Source organism: Lactuca saligna, chromosome 6 (assembly GCF_052625555.1).
Source record: "Lactuca saligna cultivar CGN05327 chromosome 6, ASM5262555v1, whole genome shotgun sequence".
NCBI classification, from domain to species: domain Eukaryota; kingdom Viridiplantae; phylum Streptophyta; class Magnoliopsida; order Asterales; family Asteraceae; genus Lactuca; species Lactuca saligna.
The window spans coordinates 151,177,566-151,194,819 of NC_136422.1; the positions used below are offsets into that span (position 1 = coordinate 151,177,566).

General features: G+C 35.0%; 1 protein-coding gene across 1 annotated transcript; it reads left to right on the top strand.

The window, feature by feature from the left end:
- The first annotated feature begins 256 nt into the window (after positions 1-256).
- PLA-I{BETA]2 (alpha/beta-Hydrolases superfamily protein) lies at positions 257-2,003 on the top strand. Its single transcript, XM_078960448.1, has one exon. It carries the CDS (start codon positions 316-318, stop codon positions 1,927-1,929), a length of 1,614 nt encoding a protein of 537 aa, XP_078816574.1. The 5' UTR covers positions 257-315; the 3' UTR covers positions 1,930-2,003.
- Positions 2,004-17,254: the final 15,251 nt, after the last annotated feature.

A 17,254-nucleotide genomic window follows, 5' to 3' on the forward strand; every position in this document is an offset into this window, starting at 1 on the left:
AATTAGGTCTTTATTCAATTATAAACTTATGATAACAAATATAATTAATATCTATTACAAGTTATTCACTATCAGATAATAATTAATTACACATATATATTTACGTGTTATCAGACTTATTTTATTTGTAGTGTTCCCCGTGTCCGAGTAGTTGGAGGTTATAGTCAAACTTTTAAAAAGATTTTAAATTTACAATTTTTGCCCCTTCGGTCTCTATATATACCTCATCAATTTCCTCCGTCTCCCAATTTCTACCTCGTTCCTAGATCTCACTATTGACTTTTCTCTCTCTAAACTCTAAAGCCTCCACTAAACATGATGCAGATCGGAGCAACACTTCCGGCGACCAATTTTAACGTGTTTCAGGCGAGAAGCTCCACTACCGGTGGTTTCAGTTATGGATCACTGTTGAACTCTTCAGCGAGAGGTTGTTCTACAAAGAGCATGATGAAAACCACCACCGTGTCTACCACCAGATCAACCCGGGAACACCTCTCTAATCTTGACAAACTGCTGGGTACAGAACCTAAGGTGGTTCTAAACGAGCCGGAAGTGGTTCAGGAGGAGGTTTCTGATAATGGGGCGTTGGATAATAGAGGAAAAGGTCTCTTGGGAGGGCTGAATCTGAGTCAGATTTGGCCGGAAAACAAAGTGGCGGAGGAGATGTCTCCGCGGCATCTCAACCGCTTGCGGCGGCTGTTGTCTAAAAACGGTATTGAGTATTCTCCCCGGAATAGTTTAGCTTCCCGGTGGAGGGAGTATCACGGGAGCAATAACTGGTCCGGTTTACTTGACCCGCTTGATGAAAATCTCCGGCGAGAGATGATCCGATACGGCGAGTTTATTCAAGCTGCTTACCATTGTTTTCATTCTGATCCCGCCATGTCAGCAGACGAATCTCCATCCCCACGCCACGTGGCTTTGCCTGACAAGGCTTACCGAGTCACCAAGAATCTTTACGCAACCTCGTCTGTTGGGTTGCCGAAGTGGGTGGACAAGCTGGCACCAGGGCTTGATTGGATGAGCCAGCGGAGTAGTTGTATTGGTTACGTGGCAGTTTGTGATGATCAAAGAGAGATATCACGTATGGGAAGGAGGGATATAGTGATATCTCTTCGTGGGACTGCCACGTGTCTTGAATGGGTCGAAAACATGCGGGACCTACTCGTTCAGCTACCTGGAGAAAAAAACCCTAGTTACGGGCAACCGAAAGTCGAATGCGGGTTTTTAAGCCTACATAAAACTACAGGCGCTCATGTTCCTAGTCTTGCTGACTCAGTAGTCGAAGAAATTAAAAGATTGATAGAGTTATATAAAGGTGAATCCCTTAGTATTACAGTGACAGGTCATAGTCTTGGTGCAGCTTTAGCACTATTAGTGGCTGACGACTTAAGCACTCATGTGAAAGACGTGCCACCGATAGCTGTCTACAGCTTTGGAGGCCCTCGTGTTGGAAACCGTGGCTTTGCAAAATGTTTGAGTTCCAAAAACGTGAAAGTACTGCGAATTGTGAACTCTCAAGATCTGATCACTCGTGTTCCTGGAATGTTTGTAAGTGAAGAGCTAGATAAAAAGCTAAGAGAGTCATGTGTTGCTAACAAGGTGTTGAACATGCTTGATAACAACATGCCATGGGCATATGCACATGTTGGGACAGAATTGAGAGTTGACACCAAAAAGTCTCCTTACTTGAAACCAGATGCTGATGTGGCATGTTGTCATGATTTGGAAGCATATTTGCACTTGGTGGATGGTTTTTTGGCATCGAACTGTCCGTTTAGGGCAAATGCGAAGAGAAGCTTGACGAAATTGGTTCTTGAACAAAAGACAAATATGAAGAAGTTGTATACAAGCAAGGCACAAGGTCTAAAGTTAAATCTTGAAAGAGATATACAAATGTCGAATTGCTTGCCGAGTCCATCTCAATAACACTATTAAATAGCTTTTTACATGTAATGTAATTTGTTTTTTCAAAGGAGTATGAAATATTCTTCTTGTGTGTATATTCTTTTAGTATAGAACCATAACTGATATTAGTTGGTATGATAAAATCAATGATCATACTAGGTCTAAATTTTGTGACTTTTTATGTATTACTATATAAGAAGCAAATTAATTTTCTATGTTACATAAGGTGTAATCGCATTACTTTAATTAAATATTACTATCACAAAGCCACTAGGTATACATAAAAATCTAGGGTTTAAAATCGATCCAAAATTTTCCTTGAATTGGTTTTTGAGATGAGCAACATAAATTTTATTTTTGGGTCCAATATGTTGAAAAATTATCAAAGTCGTTAATCTTATTTTGGATGTTTATTTCATCAATCAAGAGATTTATACCTTAGAGGTTTTTAAACCTCCATTTAAGGTTGTCCAACTAATGCCAAAAGACCATCATATTAGTGATCGATATGCAATGTTGCTCCCTACCTTTCTAATTATAATTGATAATGGGTCAATTTGAATTGTATTTTCAACCAATTTAAAGGGTTCATAATTTCAATTTAACCCAATATATTTTTACATAAGTAAGTTAAAATTTTCAACTCAACCAATATATTATATAATTGAGTTGACATTGGGTTGACATGTTTTATGTATTTCGAACAGTATGAGGCGTGATTGATGAATGATGTCCGGATTATGTAACGTTATGGCATCAAAGTTAGAGATAGAAATTAAAGTTGCGCTTTTTAACATAAATAATAATATAACATCATGATCAAAGTATATTGACAATTTTTATATATAATAAATTTAAATAGAATGATAGTTGAAAATATATTGACAATTTTTATCTAATTCTATCTATTTAATTAAATGGGTTAGACAAGTTACTCCCTTTTACTTAAATATGTTTGAAATTTTCAACTCAATCCCACAAAATTTAGATTTGGTTCAAACAGAAATTGAATAGCTTTTTGTTGGCTTTATTTCTAACTTACATAACAGCGTATTTGTTTCTTGATTATTATATATATATATATATATATATATATATATATATATATATATATATATATATATATATATATATATATATAGAGAGAGAGAGAGAGAGAGAGAGACTTTAGTCATTCATATATGATGCAAATGAACCCCAAAATTTGATAAATTGCCGTCAAATATAGACACACACCACCAAAAAATGGCAGGTTGCAAGGAGAAGAGACGAGGGAAAAGGTAAAAAGGTTGTGATGACAGATGACTAGTCGTGCAATTCAACAATTAGTATAAATTTGTATTTTAAATTTACAAGCAAAAATAAATAATGAATAATAATATTTTAAAGTTATAAATGTAAATTTTACTAAAAATATATGTAAAGCAAAATATAGAAGTCATTCCATACATTTGATTTGGTCAATTAATGTACCAGTGTGATCTCAACAAAACAATACGTGGAAGTAAAACTTTAGTACCGGAAGATGAAGTCGGGAGGGGATAACCGGATAAGGGCTTGAAGTTATATATATATATATATATATATATATATATATATATATATATATATATATATATATATATATATATATATATAGGGTTAGGTTCATGTGATACGGTTTAATTTTGTGAGACCGTGAAATGCATTTTTTTATTTTTTTTTATTTTTTTAAAAAAAAATTTAGTTAATCCAAGTTCCGAAAATAATATTTAAAAAAAGAATTTTTTGATTTTTCCATTTATTTTGCATTTTAAAATTATTTTTAGAATATGTACAACGTAATATTCTATTTAAAATATTTCACGTATTTTTAAAAAAAAATAGGATTTTTTTTATTTTTTTTTAGTTAATTCAAGTTCCGAAAATAATATTTAAAAAAAGAATTTTTAGATTTTCAATTTATTTTGCATTTTAAAATTATTTTTTAGAATATGTTAGTGTAATATTCTATTTAGAATATTTCACCTATTTTTAAAAAAAAAAACGGGATTTTTTTTAGTTAATTCAAGTTCCAAAAAATAACATTTAAAAAAAATTGGATTTTTCTATTTATTTTGCATTTTAAAATTATTTTTAGATTTAGTCTCACGGTCTCACAAAATTAGAATGGTCTCAAATGAACCTGAACCTATATATATATATATATATATATATATATATATATATATATATATATATATATATATATATATATATATATATATATATACAGAGAGAGAGAGAGAGAGAGAGAGATAGAGACAGTGGTTCAAATGAGAACCATAAAAGATTAAGAACCTAAGAACCCCATTAGTTAATAAATATTTATATGATATTCTTGTTAAAGATGTGAAAATCCTTTTTTTTTCTCTCTTTTCGATACAAAAAGGGTAAAATTGTAATTTTTGCAGTATAATATTTTCATTCTTATATGCTCTCATATTTGAACACAAAACTTATATAAATTACAAGTTTATACAGTCCATTCCTAATTTAATTCACAAAATTCACAATTTAATATAAACCATTTACTAATTCACAAACTTAAAGAAATCAAAATTTCAAACCCTACTACTACCACCACCACACGCTGCCACCAACCACCTGTACCAGGATCGCAACCATTATTTTCTTCTAAATTAGATCTGTAAATAAAGTCATTCATTAATAACATAAATACTGCATTCACAGTCTAATAAAACCATTTATTTCACTCATTTTGAATTTAATGCAAAAATTATTATTAAAACTAATGTATTCTTATATACTTATACAACACAACAAATAAATATATTCAGAAAAAAAAATTAACAAAAAAATTTATACATAACTCATTCATATTTTAAATTGTGAATTTAATATATTAAGTCATGAATAAAATTTACATTATTTTAAAAGCAAACAAAAAAATTATAAAATAATCACAGCTTAATGTCAATTCATTCACAGCTTTATACAATCAACTCATAATTTAATACACAAAATTTATAGCTTAATATAGTCAATTCATAGTCTAAGAAGAAAATATACAGTTTAATGCAGTCAATTCACAGTTTAAAACACAAAAATCATAGTTTAATACACAAAAATTCAAAGTTTAATACACAAAAAGTATCCATCAATAACCATATTTTCAGCTTAACAGTCTTTATATAGTCAATACAAAGTTTATACACAAAATTCATAGTTTAATACAACATAGTTTCATACACATAATTCACAATTTAATCTACTCAATTTACAGTTCAAATAGAAAATTCACTGCTTAATACAGTCAATTCGTAGTTTAAAAAGAAAATTCAAGACTAATGTAATCAATTCACAATTTAAAACACAAAAATGACATCTTAGTAGACTAAATTCACATTTTAATACACAAAAAGTAGTATTCACATCCATATTATCAACTTAAAACACTTATTACAATTAATACACAATTTAATATATAAAATTCACAAACTAGTCTAATAAATTTAAAGTTTAATTCAAAAAAAATTATACATTCACAAGTTAATAACAGTTAAAACTAAGATTAACAAAATTATATGACAAATTAGAGATTAAAATATCAAATTCACACATTAACAGAAAAAAACAAAAAAAAAACAAAATATAATAGAGATCTACAACAAATGCAAGTAGAAAAACATAATATCAACTTAAAACTTTTAACTCATAGTTAAATACATAAAATTCACTGTTTAATAACCAAAAAAAATATGCATTCAAAAACATATTTTCAACTAAAAAATTTAATACAATCAATTCACAGTTTAATACAATTAATTCATAGTTAAATATACAAAACTCACAACTTAATATAGTCAATTTACAGTTTAAACAATAAATTCACAACTTAATACATTCAATTCACAATTTTAAACACAAATATCACAGCTAAATACATAAACTTCATAGTTTAATATACAAAATATATGCATTCACAACTTAATTCACAGCTCAATAACTTACCATTGAGGCATTTCATCAAACACCTTATGTGCATCTTTTTTTCAGAACTTCCTTTCGTAAACACCATCAATGTAAACACCATACACACATCAGATCTAACCTGAAAATGGACAAAAACATCAGATCAGATGTCGATTTGGTGGTGTTTTGACCAAAAATAAGAGCGACAAAGACGAAAATTAGTTATACATGGGAAAGAGGTGACACATAACAGATCTGGTACAAATTTGACAAACATTTTCGCAGGTGATGGAGCATTTCAGAGAAAAAAAAAATTCAAGAGTTCTGGAACAAAACATTTGTATAATAACACCAAATTCTCAGATCTACATCAAATCTGAATTTATCTAGAGGTGGTCGGACATCTGGAGGCGCCGCTCGGTGGTGATGGCAGATCTAAAGTCGGGGGTTGTAGATATGAAGGCGAATGCACCGGGTCTGAAGGTAAATGCTTCAGATCTGAAGGCGGCGGCTCCGAATCTGAAGATTGTTGTATTCTAGCGACGACGACGGTGCCGACAGTGGTGTCGGCATTGGTGGTGGTGGTCGGCAGCAGTAGAAGGTAAGAGAGAGAAAGAGAGAGATGAGAGAGAGGTGAGAGAAAAGTTTTCTTGTGAGATTATATTGATCAAATATATCATATGATTTAAGTTATAAGGTAAAAATAATAGTTCTTATGACTTTTTATGGTTCTCATTTGAACCTTTACCTATATATATATATATATATATATATATATATATATATATATATATATATATATATATATATATATATATATATATAGAGAGAGAGAGGTAGGTTTAAATGATTTTAGCAAGTATTATGTGTCTAAATGCACCAATGAGAATTCAAGAAATAATAAATAATTAAATAAATCATTAAAGGGTATTTTGGACCTTTTGTGCTTTTAATCAAGTAAATCATTTAATTGAAATCGTTCAATTAAGGAAATAAACTAATCATTCAATTAATGAAATAAACTAAATATATTTGACCTAGTTATGTTTGTGGCCGAACACTTCATCATCGGCATCAACACATCACCATCACCGATTTTGCTTCTTCTTCTACACTCGATGGATCCAAAAGGGAGCACATACTCTCGTCTCACAATCGATGATGGACTCTGGGATCGATGAGGCTGAAGAAGGGGATGCAAAGGAGCAGTGGCATTGTTGTGGGGTCCGTGAACACGAATGAGAAGCGAGGAGCGAACGATGAGGAAATCCTGGCGATTGCAGGTACTTGGACGGAGGTATGCTACGGCAGCCTCCTGTGCTTGTTTCTCTGGTCCGGTAATCCAAATATTATTTTCGGAAAAAAAATTCATTTGGTAGATAAAACAAAAAACATATTTAACATACAAAATAATTGAAAATTTTCGGAAAAAAAATTCAAATATTATTTTCGGAACTTATATTTTCCAAAAAAAAATAAAAAAATACATTTTTTTACATATTCTAGTAGACTAAATATAATATTCTACATGTTTGAAAAATCTAGTATAATATTTTAACATTCTAAAAATCATATTAGAATATTTACAGTATAATATTCTATTAGAATATTTCACGTATTTAAAAAACACAGTAATTTTTTTTATTTATTTATTTTTATTTTTTTAGGTAATTAAAGTTCCAAAAATAAAAATTAATTTTTTTTTTTTTGATTTTTCCTTTTAATTTGCATTTATATTTATTTTTAGATTTGGTCTCATGACTTCATAAAATTACCATGGTTTCAAATGAACTTGAATATCTCTCTCTCTCTCTCTCTCTCTCTCTCTCTCTCTCTCTATATATATATATATATATATATATATATATATATATATATATATATATATATATATATATATATATATATATTATTTTATAGCGTTTTAATTAGAGAGTTGTTTAGAACGTTTATGAGTTTAGGAAAAACTTTAAAAAAATCTGCATAAGAAGGTTTTACTTATTTTATATATATATATATATATATATATATATATATATATATATATATATATATATATATATATATATATATATATATATATATATATATAGCGTTTTAATCAGAGAGTTGTTTAGAATGTTTATGAGTTTAGGAAAAACTTTTAAAAAAATCCACATATGAAGGTTTTACTTATTATTTCAAACAAAAAATAATTTAAAAACTGTACCAATAGCTTTTAAAAGATTTTAGATTTTCTGAGATTTTAGCTTTTGAATTTCTATGTAATTATAGAGCATTAAAAGCTAACAATCATTTTGATCAAATACTTTCTCTACAAATATAAGCTACAACTTTCAATTAGCTTCGCTAGATATGTTTTATTTTCTTTTTTACAAAAAAATAAAAAATAAAAAAGATAAATCGCCTTTAAATAATAATAATTAGGAAAAAAACAATATAAATTCCACATCAACTAAACGAAGTAAATCACATTATGCATCTCAACAAAATTATGGATATGTGGAATCATGCCAATAAAAATAGACATGTTCGTTTTTTAAACATTTTTCCTATGGGCCAGTAGAAAAGATAATTCCCTATAAATTGTTTAAAATGTTTACAAAGTTCCAATGTAAAATTTGTCTCAAGCATTCATTAAAAATTTGAAAATCAAATTTAGTACTTTAAAAATGGTGGTGTTTGCGATCCAGTATCATCACAAAAGTTTAAATAAACTATGTGTCATGCTAGCATTAAATTTCCAATCATCTTCATTTATGAATACATTTTAGTATGTTAGGTTTGGAAAGTCTAGTGATTAATATCATAATCTGACAATAGAATGAGATTGGTAATACTAATAAGTTAGTAATACGTTGATTTTTACCACAAAAATATTATAAAAAACCGAGTCATAAATCTTAGGCGAATCAAATATAGTCATCCCAAACAAAGTATCAAAAGGAGGAAAATTATAAAATTTGCAAGCTAGAGTGTACAGTCAAGCCTTTGTCTTCCCGTAATCATCTGAAGTACCTGAAACACATTTAATCCACAACTGTGAGCATGAAGCTTAGTGAGTTCCCAAAATATTACATACAACTCAGCAAAGTAAACAATTATGTGTTATCAACAACGCTATAGATTAACAACACATTTCAGGGGTTATTAAAACCCTGGGGACTATCAGTAGACTCGTGGACTCATAGTTGTGTAAGAGATATCAATAACACAGTTACACAAAACACATCAACAAGTAAGACTCAGTTTGTCAACATGCATACACTACTACACACGTAATATAGTGAGAAGACTCACATCACAGATAATAACTCAAACAAGACAGCTTTCACACAGTGAAGACCGGTACTATGTAACACCTAGCAGCACTAAAAGTACTCAGTCAGTCTACACCTGAAATCCTCTAAATTGACCAAAAGTCAACCATAGTCAAAAGTCAATGATCAAAGTCAACTTTGACCATTCTCCACGTCGTGGCCACCCATAGACCACTCATGAGCACTCCAAGACTAAAACAGTCGTCCACTAGTCAAATCCCACTTCATGGCCACTATTGTACATGTCGTGGCGTCATCTAAGTGGAAAGGTCGCAGAAACACCAGTTGCCATGTCATGGCAACTAATCGACGCACCGTGGGCTATGGGAATCCGCAACTTAATGGATTAAGTTGTTACACCTCAACCCTAACAGCTCTAACACTCGAATCTAAATCCCCACAAGGTCTTGATGGATAAAGTTTCCAACTTTATCCATTAGGATATGCTAATAAGTCAAGATCTTCATTCCTAAGTTCTTAATGACAACACCAAGGCATAGGTTCACTCAAAAACCCATGTAAGCCAACTTTACAACCAACCCCAAGGTCCAGAAGCTATCAATTCACTCAAAAAATTCTAGTGTTCACTCAAAATCTAAGAACAAGAAGATTTGGGGATAAAACTCATTAAATGGTCTAAAATTAGATCTAGAAAACTAATGATCGAGGTAACGACTTTATACCTCCAAAGATGCATAAATGAGATGTAGATGCCACATCTAAGCTGGAATCACACACACAAACAAGACTAAAAGCTCTTTTTTTCTTCGACCATAACAAAAATGGAGTTCAAGCTCTCAAACCACGGAAAAGGGGGCTAGGGTTTGGCTGGGGATTCATTTTCAGAGGGTGGAGGCTACCAAATGAGGCAACCCTATAAGTTGGTATCCTTAAATAGGGAACCAACCCCAAGACTAGGGTTTTACAACCAAACGACTGCCAAGCTGTGACCACACAATGCCATGTCATGGCCAAGCACGGATGTGCATTCTTCATTAACTGAATGCCACGTCGTAGCACTCTATTTCCACGCCGTGGCCAAACCAAAATAAAAACACTTGAAAATTAATACCTGGAATACGAATGTTACAATTCTTCCCCACTATAATCAAACTTCACCCTTGAAGTCCTCACTTGTAAATAGATCAGGGTAATGCTCGTGTATCTCTTCCTCGGGTTCCCAAGTTCACTCGGAGCCCTTCCAATGCTGCTACCAAACCTTGACTAGATTCACTACCTTGTTCCACAAGGCATTTGTTTTTTTAGCGGTAATCGCTATCGATCACTCAACATAATTCAAGTGGTCATCTACCTGAATATCATCCAAGGGTACTACAACGGACTTGTCTGTTACACACTTCCGAAAATAGGATATGTGGAAGATGTTGTGAATCTGATTGAAATAAGTCCAAACGGTAGGCTACCTTTCCCATACTAGTTGCCACGTAGAAAGGACCAATAAACCTATGTAACGCCCGTAGATTCGGGCTAGTCAATTTAGAGACGATAGGCATCAAAAATGAATTTTTGATGAAAGATTATTTAGAATGAATAATCTTAACTAAGTTATAGTATATGTTACAAGGTTTCCGTACATATAAAGAACGCCGAAATCCGAGTTATAACGAAGAAGTTATGACCTGTCGAAGTTTTGCGACAGAACCGGCACGACACAACGCGATGTAAAAAAATAAATTTACGTTAGAGCGATATTTAGCCTTATCAATCTAAATGAAAGTCATAGAATACGTTAAACCATGAGCGTGCATAAAAAGAACGCCCAAATCTGACTTCGTATGAAGAAGTTATGATTTTTCGAAGTTTCGACTTAGCAGTATGCAGCCCGAATGCTCGATTTGAGACCGAGCGGTTTTTAGCCGAAACAATCTAAATGAGAATTGAATATCTCATTAATTGTAGTAAAACGATAAAAAGATAGACGAAAACGGACGTCGGATGAAGAAGTTATGATTTTATAACGGAGTTTTCCTGTCCCGGCCTACTAAAAATAAATAATAAAAATAAATTCAAAATTAGCCGACGGAGTCTAAACGAAATTTGTAGATCGTAGTCTCACCTACGCGTGGATATAAAAAACGTCGAAAACGGAGTTCGTATGAGGAAGATATGAATTTTTGAAGTTTATTTAATAATTTCGATATTTAATTTAAATAAAAATTGGCCGATATTATCCATGGGGGAGTCAGCGACCTTATCATCGTTACGCCCTGCGTAATGAAATTTACGCCCCGCGTAAATCGGGCTTCAGCCCCCTATAAAAGGAAGTCTAGTGCAGCCGATTCAATTGCTCATTTCTTCCCGTTTTCTCGCGTTTTTGCATCGTTTTTCGTGCAAGAAATATCCCGAAGCCCCGGTATCATTCCCGAGCCCCGAAGCAAGTCCCGAGGCCCTGGAGATCCCGAGAAGTGCAATTCCCGAGCCAAAGCTCTGCCCGCGAGGAGTCCGGTTTTTGTGAAGATCTTCCAGATCTACCGAAGAATACTACTTCTACAAGCCGTAGTGTTGTCCGATCATCTTCTGATCAAATGAGTGTGTAGTTACTTTCTTCTAACGCAAAATTATGAAGTATTTTATACGAAATACGTGTTATGTGTATATATATTGTGGTTTATATGTGTGAGTGTGCGGTTACTCTCTTCTAAACACATAAATATAAGCATTAGCTATGAAATATGTGTTATGTGTTATATATTAATTGTCTATATGAGATGGGCTTGGAATTGATGTTTTTATATGGGTGTTAAATGATTTAAACTATATATGTAATTTATATCTACAAATATGTTGGGTAGAACATGGGTAGATGAAATAGTTGATGTGTGTTGAACGAATGTGATAAGAGAAAGGTGAGGATATAATGGTGATGATAATTAGGTGATGAGAAATAGGTGATGATGATTAGGTGATGAGAAATAGATGATGATAATTAGGTAATGATAAATACGTGATGTGAGATGAGAGGAGATACCATAACCTTGACCGGCGATGTGGAAATTTGGCGATGTAGTCATCTACCAGAGTATAGATGGCGACCACGGACTATTCTAGATGACCCCGTGGAAACACCAGCAGGCTCATAACCTGTAGGTGATGAATTACGAGTCCAGACGATGTTGTGGCTACGTATTCATGCGATGATACTCTAACCCTTACTATAAATTACGAGTCCAGGCGATTTTGTGGCTATGTATTCATGCGATGATAGTCTAACCCTTATTATGACTTACTAGTCCAAGCGATGTTGTGACTACGTATTCATGCGATGATCCTTAGGAAAAAGTCCTTAGCAACAAACATACAAGGAAATGTGATGTAAGGAGATGAGAGGTAAATATGATGTAGGAGATGACCCTTAGGATAATTCCTTAGGGAAGGTACTTAAGAAATAAATGGAGATAACGGGGATGGGTAATTGGGTTGATTGTTTGATGATTGAATATAATAATTATATTATTGTGGGTTGAAAACCCTATATGCTCACCAGGCTCCCAAGCCTGACCCACTCAGTTTAATTGTATCACAGGTATCGATACGAAGCTGCTTTGCACTGAGAGATTAAAGGAGATGTAAATCATTAGTGTAATTGAATGTAAGTTCTGTTTATGCTTATATGTCTGTATCAGAACATGACATCCCGAGGTTTTATTATTAAATGAAAATACATTCTCTTTGAGAAATGTTTTGATAAGTTGTTATCATATCTTGTTTTGGGAACAAATTCCGCAACCGTTTTCTTTAAAAGATTACTCTGATTTTATAAAACAAAGCATAAACAAATCGGTCTTTTCTGGCCGTGAAAATGGGGATGTCACAACCTGGGACCAAGATTGCCCCGATTTTCGAATTAGATGATGCCTTTCCTAGGCGACACCTTCAGAAGTACCATATCCCCAACATGAAACTCCAACTCATATCGACATCGGTCGGTATAGATCTCCTAGCGACTCTGGGTTGTTTGAAGTCTCTTCCTAACCTGCTGAATAAGCTTCGGCATCCTGAGAACTATCAAAGTGATCCCCATGACTCTCTGGTCAACCTCTCCCCAAAAAATCAAGGTCTTGTACTTCCTCCCACAAAGGAGTTCAAAAGGTGGCATACCAATGTTGGTGTGGTAGCTGTTGTTATATGAAAACACAACCAAAGGGATGTAGGAGTCCCAACTCCCACCGAAGTTTAGGACGCATGCTCTCAGCATATCCTTGAGCATCCAGATAGTCTGTTCGCTATGTCCATCCGTTTGTGGATGGTAGGCGGTGCTAAGGTGTAACTGGGTACCCAATTCCTCGTAGAACCTCTTCCAAAATCTGGAAGAGAAACAGACATCCCGATATGAAAAAAATCAAGGTACACATCCCATGGCGAGCAATCAATTCACAAACATAAATTTTGGCTAACTTTTCAGCCGACGAGTTCTCCTGGATGTCCATAAAGTGAGCACTCTTGGTCAATCGATCAATAATCACCTAGATAGTGTCCAAATCCTTTGCAGTCGTAGGTAGCTTCATGATGAAATACATGGTGATCTGCTGCCATTTCCACAATGGGACCTCCAATGGCTGCAATTTTCCATGAGGGCACTGATGCTCGGCCTTGACATTCCAGCAAGTCAGATGCTACTCTAAGAACCAAGCTATATCCCTCTTTATACAAGTCCAACTATACTTGTATCTCAGATAATGATAAATCTTTTTTTACACTTGGGTGGATAGAGAATCTAGATTTGTGTGCCTCATGCATCAAAATATGTCGGGTCTCGTCTGAATAAGACACCCAGATCCTGCCATGAAATGTCAGTATCCTCGACTATCATAATCAAAAGCTGACATCTGACCAATCATCCACTCATTCTTCTGATTTTCCACACTAATGGCATCCACTGGAGAAACCCTTTTCATCTCCAATACCAGATTCACTATTGTCATCTTCATATATATTTCCTGAATCAAAGTATTAACCACCCTACGACTCTGTGCATTTGCCACCATGTTGGCCTTACCCCGGATGGTACAAAATATCACAGTCGTAGTCCTTCACTACGTCAATCCATCTTTGTTGCCTCATATGCTAACTGGGTTGATCCATCAGACACCTCATACTATTGTGATCCATATAAATAGTACACTAGACTCCATACAGATAGTAATGCCAAATCTTGAGGGCGAAGTCTACCGCCCCGAACTCCAGATCAGGAGTGGAATACTTTGTCTCATGAGGCTTCAGCTGCTTTGGAGAGTAAGTGATCACATTCCCATTACGCATTAGTATTGTGACCAAGCCCATAATAGATGCACCACAGTATACAACGAAACTATAAACTATATCAGGAAGGGTAAGCACTAGTGCCTCACAATGCTTCTGTCGAAGAGTCTCAAATGTTGTATGTTGCTCATGCCCCCAACAAAAAGTGGCATCCTTCCTAATCAGTATGGTGAGAGGAACTACAATCTTGGAGAAGTCCCTAATGAATATCTGATAATACCCTGCCAGCCTTAGGAAACTCTGAATCTCAAATGGAGGCTTCGGTACATCCCACCACATAATTGCCACAATCTTGGTTGGGTCGACCAATATTTCATCCTAGTTGATGAGGTGCCCCAAAAACTGGACTTCGTGCAACCAGAACTCACACTTGGAGAACTTAGTGTGCAACCTCTCCATCCTAAGAACCCCAAGAAGCTCTCGTGGATGCTCCTTATGTTGCTCCTTGGTCTTGAATAAACAAAATATAATCGATGAAAACAATCATTGAATAATCCAACATGGCCCTACACACTCGGTTCATGAGATCCATGAACATTGCAGGTGCATTGGTGAGCCTGAAAGGCATCACCATTAGCTTATAATGCCCATAGCGAGTTCGAAAATCCATCTTCGCTATATCCTCCTCCCAAACCCTCATCTGATGGTACCCAGATCTCAAGTTGATCTTAGAAAATTAAGATGCCCCCTGCAACTGATAAAAAAAGGTCATCAATCCGCGGTAATGGGTAAGGTTTTTCATTGTCAATTTGGTCAACTCCCGGTAATCAATTCATATCCGGTGTGAACCATCATTCTTCCAGACAAAAAGGATCGGTGCTCCCCACGGCGAGCTACTCGGCCGAATAAACTCATTCCCTAACAACTCTTGCAGTTGTGAGGATAATTCCCGCATATCTAGTCGCGCAAGGTGATATGGCTTCTTCACAATCGGGGAAGCACCAGGGATCGGATCGATCATGAACTCGAACTACATATTGGGTGGCATGCCACATAATTTCTATGCGAAAACGTCAGGGAATTCCCTCATAATAAAGACATCATAAATTGATTTCCGCCTCTCAACCCGCATGTTGACCACATACACAAGATATACTATACATCCATGTTGAAGGAACTGCCTTACCCTGGCGGCAAAACAAAAGGAGGATCCAACCCTAGTACCCTCACCATAGATGGTCAACATCTCCCCACTAGGGTCATGAATCGTCACTAACTGATTCTCGTAGTCAATGAGTCCTCCAAACCGACCTAGTCAATCCCTTCCTGTAATCACACACACGTCTCCCATTGCAGTAGGAATAAGATCAATTAGAAACACGATGCCAAAAATCTCCAAAACATAATCCTGGTAAAACCTCCAAAGTTGTAAATATAGAATTAACAGCTCTAAAGACCTTAAAAGGTCGATCCAGAGCCTCACAAGCAATACTAAAATCTCTACAGAAGAATGTAGACACAAAATACTGACTTGCACCTTATTCAAATAATACCAAGAGGTACAGAATTAACAAGGAAAGTACCTAACAAAATTACAAAATAAGCATATAATAAATAATTCAGCGAAAATATAAAACTGATACATACCAGCGACGACATCGAGTGCTACTCTAGGCACCTTTGTTTTCAAATGAAAAGCTTGGCCACTGGTCTTTGGGCCCTTAACCTTCCCCTGACACTTATCGGTGATGCGTAGGTTCGCATGAGTAGGAGTCTGAACCGGCTTCACTGCAATAAGTGGACATTCGGGCTTCACATGGCCTGCCTATTTGCAGTCGAAACAAACTCGCAAACCCTTCAGGTACTCCTTCACAAAGTGTCTATCATTTCCACATAAGTAGCACACCGATCCTGATCAACAGGGAACCTCATGACCCTTGTCGCATTTACTGCAAGTGTGGATCCTCTGACTTCCTGCTCTCGAATTAGTGGGCTTTGCCCGCTTAGTCGTTGGCTGCGATTGGACTGGTCTCCTATTCATCCTCTAAGTATCCATCCCCGTCTCTTTCTTCTCTAACTCCAAATCAATCTCCCTCATCCTAGCGTTGGACAACAACTCAATCAATTTCCGGTATTGGAAGTTCGTCACGAACTCTCTGATATCCTTCTTGAGCGTACTCAAGTAACGAGTCATCCATGCCTTCTCAGTATATGCATACTCTATACAAAATAAGGCTCTCACATGGAACATCCTGGTGATCTCAGTTTTCGTCTTTGTCGTCTGTCAGAGCAACATGTACTCCTGATCCAATCACTCCCTCTCCACCAAAAGCACATACTCCTCTCAAAACATCTCAACAAATCGGCCCCAGGTCACTTCATCCTTCTCTGTAGGTGATAAATCAGCAGTCATGAACTTTCACCAGTCCTTCACTCCTAAGTGAAATAGGTTCAGCACAAAGCGAACCCTCAAATCATCCAGACAGGAACAAATATAGAAACATCCATCAACATTAGTGATCCACCTCATCGCAACAATCGGATCCCGCACTCCATCAAAATATGAGGGCTTCATGTTGTTGAACTCCCGATACTGCATCCTTCTCTGTAGGTGATAAATCAGCAGTCATGAACTTTCACCAGTCCTTCACTTCTAAGTGAAATAGGTGGCTGCAACAGCAACAGTAGCCTCTAAGACAGCAGTGTAGCGCTCATCATACATCTCTATCATCACGATCTTGATAGACCCAAATACCTCTAGAATATCCTCACTAACCTCTACACCTACCTTCGCAACAATGATCCTACGGATCTCGTCATCATTTTTTACCCTGCCTCTATGGGCCACCGAA